This window comes from Pyrgilauda ruficollis, unplaced genomic scaffold (assembly GCF_017590135.1).
Source record: "Pyrgilauda ruficollis isolate IOZ18807 unplaced genomic scaffold, ASM1759013v1 scaffold20, whole genome shotgun sequence".
Taxonomy (NCBI): Eukaryota; Metazoa; Chordata; class Aves; order Passeriformes; family Passeridae; genus Pyrgilauda; species Pyrgilauda ruficollis.
In genome coordinates, this window is record NW_024519207.1 from 4,541,690 (window position 1) to 4,556,853 (window position 15,164).

The 15,164-nt window shown below is 43.9% G+C and overlaps 1 protein-coding gene across 1 annotated transcript in view; it reads right to left on the minus strand.

Moving 5' to 3' along the window:
• Window positions 1-7,065: 7,065 nt before the first annotated feature.
• GTF2F2 (general transcription factor IIF subunit 2) overlaps window positions 7,066-15,164 on the minus strand; it is a 79,035-nt gene continuing 70,936 nt past the window's right edge. The window contains exons 8-9 of the mRNA XM_041466979.1: window positions 12,414-12,557; window positions 7,066-7,906 (exon numbers count right to left, since the gene is read on the minus strand). Of these exons, the coding sequence (XP_041322913.1) occupies window positions 7,787-7,906; window positions 12,414-12,557 (264 nt within the window). The 3' untranslated portion in view covers window positions 7,066-7,786. The remainder of the gene's footprint in view (window positions 7,907-12,413; window positions 12,558-15,164) is intronic.

Genomic DNA, 15,164 nt, shown 5'->3' on the forward strand with positions numbered 1-15,164 from the left:
TCCTTCAGAGCCCCACCTGGAGCAAGGGGATGTCTGTTGCTGCTGTTCCTGACCAGGGATGTTGCCTTGGACTGCTAATCATTAACTTTTTTCCTGCTGCAGTGATGGCAGAGGCATAGGAGGTTAAGGTGCCTGAAAGGGGAGGGCACGGCCCAGTTGCTAACTGTTTATCTCCTTTGGAGTTTTAACATCTTTGCTGTCTTGTGTGAATTTTTGGCCCCTGGTGCTGGAGGGTGGAGGTGGTGGGGGGTTCTGCAGGGGTGAGATAGATGTGGCAGAAGGCTGGGAGGAGTGAGAGACTGGAGGAGGGAGTGGAGCCTGTCCTAGTTATCTGCCAGGCTCCTGTCTGGTTAAATACACCCTATTATAGTTCTGTGGGAACTTATATATATATAAGAGGGGTTTTTTTTAATTTTTTGGTTTTTTAAGCTTGTTCAATAAAGGATTTTGGGTCAGCTGTGCTGGATGAGGTACAATTTTGGTGTAGCTTGCTTCATCCATTGAGGTTGGGAGGCAATTTCAAAGCCTAGATAAAGTCACTGAGGCAGCTTGTGCTTATCTTGCAGAGGATGTGTTTAATGGGGCCAGGTGAGGATGTTATCTTCCCTTTCCTGATGTTCTTCATTAAAAATGGCAGCATTAAAAGAGAGGGAGAGGAAGCAGTCCTCAGTTGAGTGAAGTTGGTGTGGGCAGGGCAGTGCTGGTATGCCTGTGCTGCCCCTCACAGCCCTGGTTCCCACTTCCTGTGACTCAATGTTTAAAATTCTGGAGCTGATATGTGGGAGTGGAAATGACTCCTCCCCCCGCTGCCTGGTCCTGCCAAGGCTGGGAGCCCTGGGCACCAGCCTGGAGCAAATTGCCACGTGGCACCTGTGTATAGATGGGGAGCTGCTTTGAAAAGCAGGTGCTTCAAAGCACGATGAACACAGCCTTGCTGCTTGGTTGAATGGTAAATTGTGTGTCATCCTGTCTGTACTCCAGGCTCATTGGGGTATTTAATTGCTGTGTGCAAACATTCCTAACTAGGGAGTTCTGTGCTCCAAGCAGGTGTGCTTTTCTGCACGGCACAGCCTCTGGTGGGAAGGCTCCTTTCAGCCTGCTGTAAGGAAGTGTCAGTTCAAAGGCTCTGGAGATGTAGGATTTTGTTTGTGTCTTCAGTGAGCTGCACTTCCCAAAAATGCCCTGCTGCCTTCAGTTTCTCAGGGAAGAGGATAAGCCTTGCTGCTCTGCAGCATCACGTCTGTCAGATGCACCAGGGAGGGTGTGGCAGGGAAGGACTGCGGCAGTGCCAAGTTGTTGCAGCTGCACTGCTGTGGTAGCTGCCTGCTGTGCAGTCAGGGTGAGGGAGAGGTGGGAATCACTGCACGCTGTGAAGGGGAGGCCCGTGCTGGTAAATGCGCTTGTCCACAGTCCATGACGCAGCTCTGCGTTGGGAAGGAAGTCTGCGTATTTCCTCATAGCGTAATTCCTCTTCTTCTGACCCATCTTCATCTCAAGCAGCTGTTTCTTTTCTGGGCTGAAAAGCTGAAGTGGTTTGGAAAGGAAAGTCTTCATACTTCAGACAACAGCTTTGGAGTTATTAAATTGATAAAATCCCCCATGATAACAAATTAGCCTGGTGCTGCTTAAAATACAGCCAGAACTGAAGGACAGCTTTAACACTTAGCCCAGTCTTGTTTTAAAATGTGCTTATCAGGCTTGCATCTCGCATTCCTGGAAAGATACCTTCAGTGGATTTGGGAAGGATCCAAATTGCATTTTCCCTGAGCCCCATGGAGCAGGTTAAGCAGCTGGGTACAAACCTCCCTTATGCTGGCTGGGGTCTCAGGCTCTGTGGGGCCAGGAGCCCACTCCTGCACCCACTGAGCTGGATGCTGACAGGAGAAGGTTGATTTGTTTACAAGATAAAAACCTGCCTTTCTAGTTTCATGCTTCTGTGGTTAAAGGAGTGATGCCTTGGGGCTGAAGGAAGCAGCTGTTTTGCTCCGCACATGTCCCATGGTCTCCTTGACTTTTTGCCCTCAATGTCTGCTTATTGTCTTACAGTTTTGCTACCCCACCTACAAATTTACTCCATTTTTGCCCTCTGGAAGCAAGCAAAAAACCCCAAACACTTTCCATGCCCCAGTGACTTATGTTAATGTCCATTTTGCTGCCTGGCCACCTGCTTTGAGGAGAAAGGGTGCAGACCCGGGGGTGTTCATGCAGTGCAGGGAACATCTGGTGTTCTGGGAGAGGCACTGGTGTCCCCACTGCCCCTCTGGGGTGCCCAGCTTTGCCCACTGAGCTGGGGGTGGATGCCAGAGCCCAAGTGGGTGACGGTCTTTGAGCCTTGTGCAGCCCTCAGCTTTGGCACAAGGAGGGAGAACCTGCAAAAGGAAGATTCTAAATGAAAGTGTGTAGGAAACACAGTTGGATCTGATTGGTGTTGGGGGCTTTTTTTGTGAATTTATTTTTTAACTGAGTTTAGCTCACAGCCAGAAGGCAGTTACAATAAGCACAGGACATGGTTATTACCAAATAAAATAAGACTGATTTTTAAATTTTTATTTTAATTTGGAAAAAAATGGAAAAACTGCAATTTGCTTACTTCCCTAGACAAGTCTCTGGCTGTTGAGCTGGCACAGGTCAGCCCACTTCAATCCTGGCAGTGGGCAGTGGTTCAGGGAGGATGCTTTCATTAAAAAGCAATAGTATCCACATCAAGATACTTCTGCTTCCTCATACTCTGCTGCTCACTTGGAGCAGACAGGATGCCTCTCTGCTCCTGTGAACCTCCATCTGTGCTTTAGGTCTGTAGCCATTTCTCTGGGGTGTCGCTGCCATTGTAAGCTGAGATGCTTTGCTCTGGACCAGGAAATCTTTGTCACTGTAGCTGGCAGTGGGAGAGCAGCAGTTAAACACCACGTTCATTAGCTCAGGGATAAATGTCTTCATAGGAGGAAAAAACCTTAGCCAAGCCTGGAAGTTTTTGCCCTAAACAGTACGAAATCCATTCACAAGAGCACAATATTGCTGGTTTGCAGTCCCTGTGTCTTGCTGTCTTTTGGTTGAAGCTGCAGCTGGAAGCTGTTGTGCAAAGATCACAGCCAAGTGCCTGTGGCCAGGGCTGGTGGCTTGAGGGAGCTTTTTTTGGGTGCCAGCAAATGCTGGCAACCCTGCCAGTGTGTTCTGCAGGAGTGGGTGGGATGTTGAGGATGCACATGGCTGCTGGGCATTTTAATCCACTAGAGCTGCATTCATCACCTTCCACCTCAGGCAGAAGGGATCCAAAGACCTTTGAAGACCTTTTTAAGAACATTTTGGTTGTGTGATGGCAGTATTGCCAATGTGGTAGCAGCTGGACACTGATAAAATGCTGAACCATTGTTTCTCTGCAGCCCACACTTTAACCTGGGAGCTAACAGCTGGGATTCACCTCCCCATCTGTAACCAGCAGCAGGAGGGAAGCACTGCTGGCATTTCGGAGAGCAAACCTCTTTTTTCCTATTCTCAGCGAGGTGCAGATGTTGCTGGCACAAAGCAGTCCAGCTGTTTTGGTTTTTTTTAATAGGGAATGTCCATGAACATAGACGTTGAGAAAGTTTTTTAAAGATCAGCTTCCCAAATTATTTCTAACAGAGTGGTTGAAAAATGGCCATGTAAAGCTGGGTACTCCTGTCCTCAGCTAATAACCCCCCACTGTTGCTAGTCTGGTTCAAGGGCTGAAGTTCAGCTGCTCTACCTACAGCTGTGTCTGCACCCGAGCTGGGTGCCCTGGGCCCCTCCTGTGGCAGTAGGGAGGGATGATTTCGCTGTCCCTGCAGCTGTGTGGTTGCTGCAGCCACAGAACTGCCTGCAGCTGCTGGTGCTCCCTCACGCTGCCCACAAAAAGGTGTTTCAGGGAGTCAACTCGGCTCTTCGCCCACCAGCTGCAGCTGCCCCCAGCAGCATGTGCCATGCCAGTCCCCCGTGTCCTGATTTTCAGCTGTGCTCATTTCTGAGTTTATTTCTTCTTGGTAGCTGTTGCAGTGCTGTGTTTTGGATTCAGAATCTGAGCGGTGTTGGTAACACACTGATGTTGTTTTTCTGCTATGTCGTGTTTACCCTAAGTCAAGGACATTTTTCTGTTGTCTCAAGTGCTGCCAGCGAGAAGGGATACAAAAGAAACAGGGCAGGGAGAGCACAGCTAGGACAGAGAACCTGGACTCACCAGGGATATTCCAGAATGCCATGCCCAGTATATAACCGGGGGGGACTTACTCATAAGGGGGGAGTCTGCCATCAGTCAGAGGGTGATGAGCACTTGTATTGTCCATCACTTGTTTTTCCCTTTTTATTAAAATTTCTATATTTTTTACCATTATTACTACATTTTGCTAATTTTCAGTTATTAAACTGTTCTTTCTTAACATACGAGTTTTACTTTGAGTCTCCTTCTCTGGAGGAGAATTTCTCTGGGGTTGGGCAAAAGAGAAAGGAGGTTGAGTGAGCAGGGGATCTCTAAAGGGGTGGCTGTCACCTTGTGTCTGCTCAGGTCCCTGCTGAGCTTACTGTGTATGAAATTTCCAATGACTCAAACTGGTCATTCGGGTCAAGCAAGGCTGGAGAGTGGATGTGCTTTTAATCTCACTTAATGGCATTCAGCACACAGAAACTTCTGCTCATGCCTGTGGGACCCACTTGCCAAGCAGCGTTGTCACCGCTAATATTCAAGAACATCTGCATGAGCGGAGTTGAGCGTCGAGCAGAGACAGCAGCAAATGGGAAGATCAGCAGGGAATGTTCATCACTGCTGCACGTCCAGAGTTTAAATTAATCCAAATGTGGGGGCCAGGGAATAAGACCTGAACGCCTCCGAGCCTCCTTCTCTCTTCTGGCAGATGGAAATCCTGCCAACAGCACTTGTGTAAGGACGTCGGGTAAGCACAGCAGAGATGGAGAGGTTTTGCTGGTTATTAAGCGATGGATCCAAACGAGGTTCTCCCAAATGCTCAGTCATTATCCCAGCCTTGCATGAATTCAGACTAGTCCTGCAGTGCCCTGGGTTACTGCAGAAGGTACAATATGGGGCTCATAGCAGCATGTTTATCTTGCTGCTTCTGTCTACAATGGTTTGTACTGTAAGATCCCATGGCTTAGCTGCAGGTTGGATGTTGACCTGCTAAGGGCACCTAAAAACTCCACCTTCATCTTTACCATGTGCTTCACCAGGCAGGAGCTAGCAGAGCCCTTGAATGCACGGCACAGGTCCTGCTGCCAGACAGGAGAGCATCTTTCATGCTCTAGATCAGGCTCATTGTTACCTACTCTCATGCCACTTGGATTTTGTGGCAGCTTTTGAAGCTAAAATTCCAATGACACCCTAACATGCTAGAAAAACTTCAAAATCATGCAGAAAGCAGGTAAAAAAGTAGCTCACAAGCTATCTGGCTTCTGGACTCTCCACTGGTTATCTTTTCTTAGTTTACTCTGATACAGCATTTCCATTTTTGAAATGGTGTTTCCTGCTCCTCATTATTTTTAACTAGTGTTACTTCACAGAAGGCTGAAAGCAAACCAGTACACCTTGGCATTCCTCAGCTTTTCTAGTTGCTCGCTGGTTAAAAATGCCACTGCTTCTTCTTTCTGTTTACTTCTAGCACTCTGCATGTTTTAATGATACCCATAAAAAAAATCAGCCCTTTGCAAAGACCATAAACCCCATAAAAAACGGAGTGCTCTGCACACTTTGCATTACTCCTGAGCAGAGCTTATTCACCCTGTCCAAAGGCACTCTGCAGATCAATAAAATACCTCGTTACATGTTCAGGCATTTCATGCTGACTATGTCCCTCTCGACTGAAGACAAACTGAAGCAGCTCACATAAAATCAGAAATACAAGCAGATCCAAAACTTTCCTGCTAAACTAATCCTACTGGGGATTCCACTCAAGGTAACCATTTCCCTCTGGAATGTCACAGTCATTTTTACCTGTGGTAAGGAATTACACCACTACTTAATCAGGATTGCATAGCATCCCTCTGCATGGTTTTAGAGGACCATATGAGGGGGAATACAAGGGAGAAGCTTACCTAGACTTTCTGGGTGCTTCAGCTTCACCCGCTGAAACAGAACACGCATCCCACAGAAGAGCCCAGCTCATCAAAGGCAAGAGCTCTCATCCTACACATCCCTGAACACAAGTCCACAGAGGACTCGAGCAGTACGATGAGGACAGCAGTGTGAGCAGGCCCTGGCTACTGCCCGGGAGCACACGGTGTTCCACAGCAAGACACAAAGGCTGACTTCCTGCATTCCTCTCAGCATCCTCAGATGGCTCCTGCAGCCATCTGCCAGCTGGGTCCTGCTGTAGAGCCTGAGGAGACACGAGTCAGTGGCAGTATTTATGAAAGCACACATCCCCCTGGAATGTGATCTGCTCTTCAAAACCCTCAGCAGTCCCTCTCCTGGGAACTGGGCACTTAATGCCACAGGACGCTGAGCACTAGCCCCAAGTGTAACTGTAGAGAGATACACAAACAACTCTAGAAAAAAATTAACTGAGCAAAATTGTGTGACTTATGTATAAGAGTTGTTTTACAAACCTCTGAAAGCACTTGACCACTCCCAAGCCTTTCATTGCTTCCAAGTGGACCAATAATGGAATGTTTGCTTCTCACACAGACCTCCTGTGTCATTAGGGTGAGCAGAAATGATGCATACACCTGAAGGAGTGTGAGAGTATGCATTCTCTCATGCATACACCATGAGAGAATGTGAAAGCTGAGCTATCAAACCTCACCTGCTTAATCTACAGGTATAATAATGAGGTTATCCCCACTCTGTGTTTTTTGCTCTTTCTTTAACATAAAAGCTTTGAGAATATAATTAACTAGTCCCTTCCCTGCTCCCTCCTAAAAAGGATGTTGAAGGAATAACCCTTGCAGTGTGCATTTCAAAAATGGGGGAACAGAGACACAGACACATTTAGCAATCTTCCCCAAACCACAGAGGAACCCAGTGGCAAAGCCAGCAATAAAAACATGCTTTGAAAAAACACTTCAGACTTATGCCACCTAAATCACAGCGTGTTCAAGTCAATATTGTGTGGTACAAATTAAAATAATACTTTTATTGATATGCTTAAACAGAACACAGGTATCAGCATAAAAACCAAACAAAACAGAAAACTGTTCCTTGCTGTACCTGACATTTTTTTCTCAGTAATCACATGGAGGGGACTGACATCTTCCCACTGACTATGAATTTTTAGCTGCATTGGTTTGTTCCCAGGGAGTCTAAGGATTGTGATGAGCACCATGGTTGTGGCTGCTCTTCCTAAAGCCTGATACTAGGAGGGGCGTCATGTCCATTCCACACAAACCGTGCACAAAGAGTTGTGCACATTTGCAGGCTTCCAGACAAGGCCCTGAAAGATGCCAGCAGAACCAAGGGTATTAACCTGGTTACACTGGAACGCAAACCCACAAAGTTATGGTTTCCTCTAAGACACATTTTCCATCAAAGTTATCGAGACTTGGAAAAGCCACAAAGCTACCAAGAAAAAGTAAGAGGAGAACTCAGAAGTTTTCTAATAAAGATAAATCTAATACAAGTTTATTCTATAAACTTTTCCTGTCAAAAGACAAAGCATATATAGAAACATACAAGAAATATTCCTTGGGGGAAAAAAGCTACAGAAAATTACAAAGTATCAGCTCCTTTAATTTATCTTTATCCTTGCAGAATTGCACTGTGCTCAGTCCTGTCTGTAAATACCACAGATCCCCCAGTGCAATCACTCTTTCATCATAAATATTTTAGTTAATCACTCTTTTCTTCTCCTTGGTAATGTCTGTATTCCGGCTTCAGCTCCCATGTGTTTTTGTGGGTCCCCTTCACATTGTAGATGCCTATTTCTCTCAAAATTTCTTTCAAGTATATCTGAAAGGAAACAAAGTTCAAATTAAACAGGCAGGCAATTGCCACAGTTCCTGCACACCTGCTCAACTGCATGGACTCAGTTCCTAAGGGGCAGACAGCCTGGCTGGCTGATGGGCACTAACTGGTGTGGGAAGGACTCCGGGATAGACTTCAACCCTCAGGCACTAGCAGGGATTAGTGCAAGCCCCAGGGATGCAGCAGGGAGCACCGAGCCCCAGAGGTGATGGCTCCCAGGCAGTCCCTCTGAGAAGCAAGTACTCCAGGGGCTGCTGAAATGAAGTCACCAGCACCTCTTGGGAACTATTATGTCACACATCTTCCTCCTGCTGGAATTCCTCCAATTGAGCTAAAAGCTCTTGACCTTTCTTCCTGCTTAGGCTGGGATTATCTTGAAAATCCTTGCCTTATTCAGACTTTGTCAAAGCCTCAAGCTGTTGGTTTTCATGCCATTTTGCAAAGCTTTAAGCATTTTATTATGGCCTCATTTTTAGAGGAGAGCTGAGTGTATGTCTGAGAAAATATTAAGGCTTGGAAGAGAAAGAAAAAACCCAAAACAAGTAGAGCTATTATGCCAGTAGTATAATAATCTTTGACAAAACACAACTCACTGATATTGCCCTCCTTCACTCTTTATAATAAACACCAGTAATTTTCTTAAGAGTCACAAGAGCCTGCTTGTTTGTTTAATTATTAATTGGGACTGAGATGAGTGGATTGTCATGGCAACTACACACCACAGTTTAAGAATCCACACAGTTTAATAATTACGAATTAAATTCGTAATTGCTCGAGTTTGAACAATTTAATTCTGTTGGAGTGCTTATACTGAACTGGAGTTGTTGGAATGCTTGTATTTTCTGCATCTGCAGTTCCACTAAATATCAACGTACTCCAAGCAGTTAAAACCAACAAATAAGACACAGGAAGACACAGGAAAATAAGAAAGGCTGATTGTCTATGTGTTCCTTACATTCCTTCCCTCTTTGCTAAATGGAAAAGCTAGAAAATACATGAACAAAAAATATGTTCTCAGTAAAATAAGTGAATTTTAGTAAAACTTATCCTTACTCTCCCTCTCCAGGTACACATCAAAAGTATGCAAAGCAACCCAACACATAAGAAAGGTGACTGTCAGGGATGTGCATATGAACCAGCTTCTTAGGGTCTTCCAGGGTGTTTCCTTTGAGCAGAGCAGCTGGGCACAGGAGCAGGGAGTTCACTGTGCAGGGATGGCTCCTCAGCTTTCTGAGGCGCAGGATGCAAACCCCAGCAGGTGGCAGCAGGAGATCACCGACGTCCCCTCGCACACCTCATCTGTTGCAGAGATGCCGTCATTATTGCCCTCAGGTACCCGGGACACAGGCTCGCTACGGCAGCTACACGCAAAAGTAAAAGGCACTGGGAGCAGGTGGAACAGCCATTTCTGCATGGGTGTGTGCAGGTTCTGCATGGGCACCCCTGCATACCCACTGCCTGCTTTGCAATCCCTGCACACGAGGCAGTGTCACCGACAGACACTTCAGAGCAAGGCAGAGTGGGTAGGAGAAACACCTGGCTGCAAGGTTAAATTCTGCTCTAGATCACATGGACAGAGAACTGGAAAAAATCCCCCATAATTGCACTCAGTGCCATGAGGTACACTGATGTGCAGTTCTCGAGCTGGCAGATCAGTCTGCCTGAGAAGCTGGGTCACAGGGTGTGATACTGCTGCTGGGCTCGGGCAGAGCAAAACCAGTATGGCTGAACTTTCCACAGCACCCATCCAAACTCACCCACCCTGCTACACGAAGGCTATTTTTTTAATTTTAACTACTTTTCAGACCTAATTACCCAGGCAGTTCTGCTTCTCTCAGGGCAAAACTTCCAAGAGTGTAACAAAATGGAACAAAACCAGCCCAAACGGAACAGCAAGGTAAGGTCTGTGACTCAGATAACAGCACTTCAAGCTGCAACCGTGCACTGCAGCAGCTGAGGATTTGCCACTTCCCATCTCTGCTGCAGGGGGCAACCAGGCAGGAGAGGTGTTAGGGAGGGCAGCTGAGAGCATTAATCTCAAAACATCACTGTGTGTGCACAGACAACACTGAACTGCTGGAGTTTTTAGACTATTATGAAACATAGATAATCCCACTGTGCTGTGCAGTACCTGAGAACAAGTGGCGTGAAGAGCTGAGTTCAGGGGATGCTATGATTTTTCCTGCAGGATAAATTCTTCCAGAAACCCACCTGGGTCTGCACTGCACCAGGCTGGCCTATGTATCTTGAACTATAGTGCTCTGACACTGTACCATGGAGAGAAACCCCACACTACTCCCAGTGATGGCAAATACTGAATTTTAGAGCCTGATGATTGCTAATCAGGGGGCCAAAATTTTTTCTCAGAAAGGTATCCAGTGTGTTTATGTACATGTAATTCTAGGGCAGAAACTCATCTGTAGGTGATCTGTTCATATATTTAAAGCTCTTCTGCTCTGTTCTACTTTTCCTCATGATTTTTTCCATATAAAGTGAAATGTTATTATGGAATAAAAATTTTTGAGGAGTTAACTTACAAGCTCTAAAAATTCTTCTGAAACTTTAAGGGGGAAACAAACCCTGTTGCATTTAGGATAACCACTACTTAAAGCTAAAATAGAAGAAAAAAATCCAAACAATCTACTCAATTTTTAAAAAAATACAGTTCTTAGGCCACTGGCTCCATCCTGCTTCCATTCTTCACAAATATTTGATTCCTCACAGACAGTATTATGCTCTCGGCCATGAAGCCCAAGTCTGGAATTACTGCAATATTTCCAGGGAGCATTCAGTACTTACATCTGGGTAGGCAAAAAGATTTGCCTATTACTGCAAATTGTTATTTTGCATTAGAGTAAAAAACACATAAATCCAGGTTTCCCTAATATAGCAGTAATTTACATTCAGAAAAGGCTTGTTTTGCGATTTCATGACACAAATAAAGATGGCAGCAACTTCTTGTGTAACATGCAACATATTCTTTAGCAAGGGTTTAATTTACTATTTATATTTACCATTACATAAGAAAAGTACCTTTGTTTATTTGTAACTTCAAGTTCTCCAGTGGCTTAAGTGGGAGTCGTGGGTGACTACTGCAAGCTGATGTCATGGTAGATGAGATAAATCCGTACCGACTTGCATTCAAAGTGATCGAGATAGTGACTGCCACACTTCTCTTACCAAAAATAAAACCCACTTAAAATTTTCTTGCCACTTCCTCCATACCTTCCTCCTATTCCTTCCTCCTTCTCAGCTCCCATGACCCACACACCTTCTCTGCCGCAGAGCTATGGAGCTGACTCATGAGATAAATGAATGGAAGACATGGATATGTTACTCAACTTTCAAGTTTCTTTGAACTAGAACACAGTGAGCCTACATGGATTTTACTTGGGCAACATCTTCGTGCAGCTTCTAACCAAACAGATTGTTCATTTATACAAAGGCTCTGAGAGAGATACACTTCATTCTAAATGTGAAGTGAGCAAAACTAGTAAGCATCTTCATTTCTGGCCCTTTTTTTTTTTTTACAGAGTATTTTTCCATAATCCAGCTGTTACTGTTCTTTCTTCTGCCTTAGCTCTAACAACCTGTGACATTGTTGCTCCATTTAGACTCAATTAAGTCCCCTTAAGTCTTCTGAAATCTGCAGCTGGGTTGAGGATAGATATTGAAGTTGGCAGTGAAAAACATCAAGAACACTGAAGGTCCTTTGCACGTCACTGTCACCCTCCCACTCTTGCCTGGTCTGCTCAAGGAAAGTTTGAACACAGAAAGAAGGGAAAGAACTGTGAAGTTATGGTTCATACATGAAAAGGCTGACAGACACTGCAAGACAACAAAACCATCACATATGCAGATGTCTTGCTGCTTTTCTTGTCTGTGTATCAAAACACTGTTTAAAAGAAACCCCCAAATAAATCCTAAATATCAACCACCTAAACTCTTAACCTAAAAATTACCCTATTTATAAAGGAAATCCAGTGATTTTGGAGGCATTGAGCCTGAGCTCACAATGCCTGAGCTTCTAATATGCACAATCCTTTCATTTAATACAAATTCCATGAAATACAGAAAAAAAGCAACCCCTGTGCCAAAATAAAGATCAGGAGCTCAGAGAAGGGCTGACCATAGACAAACACAAGCTCACAGCTGCCAAGAGAACTAGGCTTCAGTGAGGACAGGAGTAGCAGGGGAGACATGAGAGCATTACAGAATTTGGTTCCTAGTATTAAAGCAAACCTAAATAAAAAAGAGACCATTTAGGTTATTCAAACCATCTCTGTCAAGAAAAAGCACACTCATTACAAAGTTTGGTATCCTATACTGTCCTACAATGCTGAACTTAAAACTTGGTGATTTCAGTTTGTTGTAAAACATATTTAGAGAGGAGTTTCTACGGAATATATACTAAACTATTTTCTAGATATGTAAAATACACACAGTAGTAACTACTGAAAATGGTTGTATTTACAAGACTTGCAGTACATACCACTGGCTGTTTGGTTATGTCCACCAGGTCTTTAATGTTGTAATACTGATGTTTCTCAAAGGCTGAGAAAAGCATGTCCAACACTTGTTGTTTATCAGCTCGAGCTCTTTTTCCATCTTCTTTCTTCTTCTTCTCATATTCAATCTGTTACAAAACATGTTTTAAAGACATTCATATGTAATGCTGTATAATTCTCAGTGCTGACCATTAAGCTACAAAAAACCTTTTCTATTTAACAAAACATTGTTCAATGACTGAGTGCTTTTCATCTGGAAAGTTTTCTTTTGAACATTTAAATATTCTTTTATGAACGTAAACTAAGCATTCTGTCCTCAGCACAATAAACTTCTCAGATGTATCTGTTTTAATCAGGGAAAAAAGAAAAAAAAAAGGCAGCAGAAATAGAGCCTGCAGGTGCCCAAACACAGAAAAACCCCCTAATAAAAATACAGGAATCCAAACTGACATGGTATTCTCATTCCACCTCTGTTGGTACCAGCTTCTGAGGTACAATGACAGATGTCAAACAACCTCCAAACTGCCATGCTCGGGAAAATCCACAGACTAACACGGCTACATCCGCAATCATAACAGGCACCTGCCCAAAGAATATTCCCAATGGCCCTTGGACATTGCCTCATTTTCTCCAGAAGCAGCACTCAAGGCATCAGCTCCATCAATATACAACCAATCTTCAAAGACACATTTTGAGGATCTGGATGGTTTCTCTTCAGGAAAAGCCAGAGTAGCGCACATGAAGTTGCACTAGTCCCAAAAAACCAAACCTTCTAAGCAGGCAGAGGCCCCTTGCAGCCACACATCATCCTACTTCAAACTGTACATCAAAAATTACTTAACCATTATAATCTGCACCAGATGACTATATGTTTTCACAGAAACTTTTATCGCCTCCAAAAATACTTCCTCTGATTCATCATCAGAAGCACAGACCAGCACACCCCAAACAAACCCCAGACACCAGAGAGCACCAACCACGCCACCTGCCAGCACATCACCCCACCCACCCCCAATACCACCCTGGAACAGAAAACCAGCCAGCTCCTTGGAACCAACAAAAGTGATCCAGAAGGTAGTGTAAGTCATGTAATCATCAAGTGCTTTCAGGCAAACTGCGTGGGTGAATCCATAGCGGCACAATGTACAGCAGAAAAGATGCATGTGATCAATAAGGGACACGTGCCTGGCTGTAAATGGGATAATTCTGTATGGGAGTCGTTCTGCTCCTGATGGCTCAAATCTGACTCTCAAAAGGAAGACCTTCAGATGAAAAGCCTAGAAATGAAAATGCACCAATCTACTAGATAGTAAAGATCTTACTTTTAAGAAGAAAGATTGGTTTTATGGCCCAATTCATTTTTTCCTATGTATCCTTGCCAGCTAACTCCCTCCTACTCCCAGAGTGAAAATAGCCTGTCTCTTGGTAGCTGTACCGCAGTGGCTAAAGACTATTGCCACCTTTGCTGTGGCTCCCAGGTCTCCAGCCAGCCAACTACCTTCTTCACATTCTGAAATGGATGTACATCATTAAACTGGATGCAGAGCAATTGTTCCCAACCTGTAGCTTGAAGTCTCTTACTTCTGCTTTAAACTGAGTGTGCACAACTAAATACTTGTCTGTTTTTCTAACTCCATGCAGTTTTATAAAAGCTACAATCTCACCACACAAACCCATCATGCAATTGATTTTTATTCAGTAACACAGTTTAGTGTAATTATTTAACTCTTTAGCCAGTCCACTTAAAGAAGAATAAATCTTCAAAACAGTAATAGCTGTGCAACATAGCAAACCAGCCTGACAGTACATCATCATGGTTGCCAGGATCCACAGCAGAACTGCTGCACCACAGCCACGAGAAGAGGAACATAAATCTATGACACTGGCCTTCCTTTAAACAATAGCATGTCAAAACATTTGCTCCTTCTGGAAGTCCAACAGACAATTATTTTAAAAATTCCATGTGACTATTTTAGTACTCTTAATTCATCAATGTATAAAATCAACTCACATAAAAAACCGGATATCAAACCCTCCCTTTATTGAAAAGTTATTAGCTGCTGGTGCCCCAGTTGCCCGCTCTCTAATTAGCAATACTCTAGCATTTTCCTCTAACTTCTGCAACAGTTTCCACTGTCCTCTGATAGAAGAGTACATTAAGAATTGCTTAAAAAAAAAAGCCTGGTGTCTTATGTTGCTGATTTCTTCTTTTTGGCCTTGTGAATACACTGCTCACAGCAAGTTACAATGCAGCCTTTCACTTTTTTCCTTCCTGTTTTCTTTGCAAACTGGATCTTCTATGTAGTAGGCTTAGAGCACTTTTTAATAATCATGTAATGCACCTACACTGTAAACTAGATGTCTTAGATGTCTTTAAAGTTGTGTGGTTTTTTAATTTAAAAAACTTTCAAATACTATTTGATTTCAAGGAAGGGCCATTTTAGAACAAGCTGTTTAGCATAGAAGTTGTGAGTTTATCCCCAGAAGACTTTATACTGAAATCAATTTATCTTTGTTTACCTTCCCAGTATGTTGCTAAGCTTGCTGAAAAGCTGCCAAAATTGCCTTCTTGAAAGTATCATTAATACTGAAGCTGATGTAACTGCTTTGGTAAACAGCGAATACAAAAGTGATAGAGAAGTTGGAATAAATCCGAAGTTTCACCTAAAGACGCTTTAAAGTAGTCCTAAAGGTTTTCTTGTCTCCTGGAGCATGGGTACAGGACCTCTATTGTA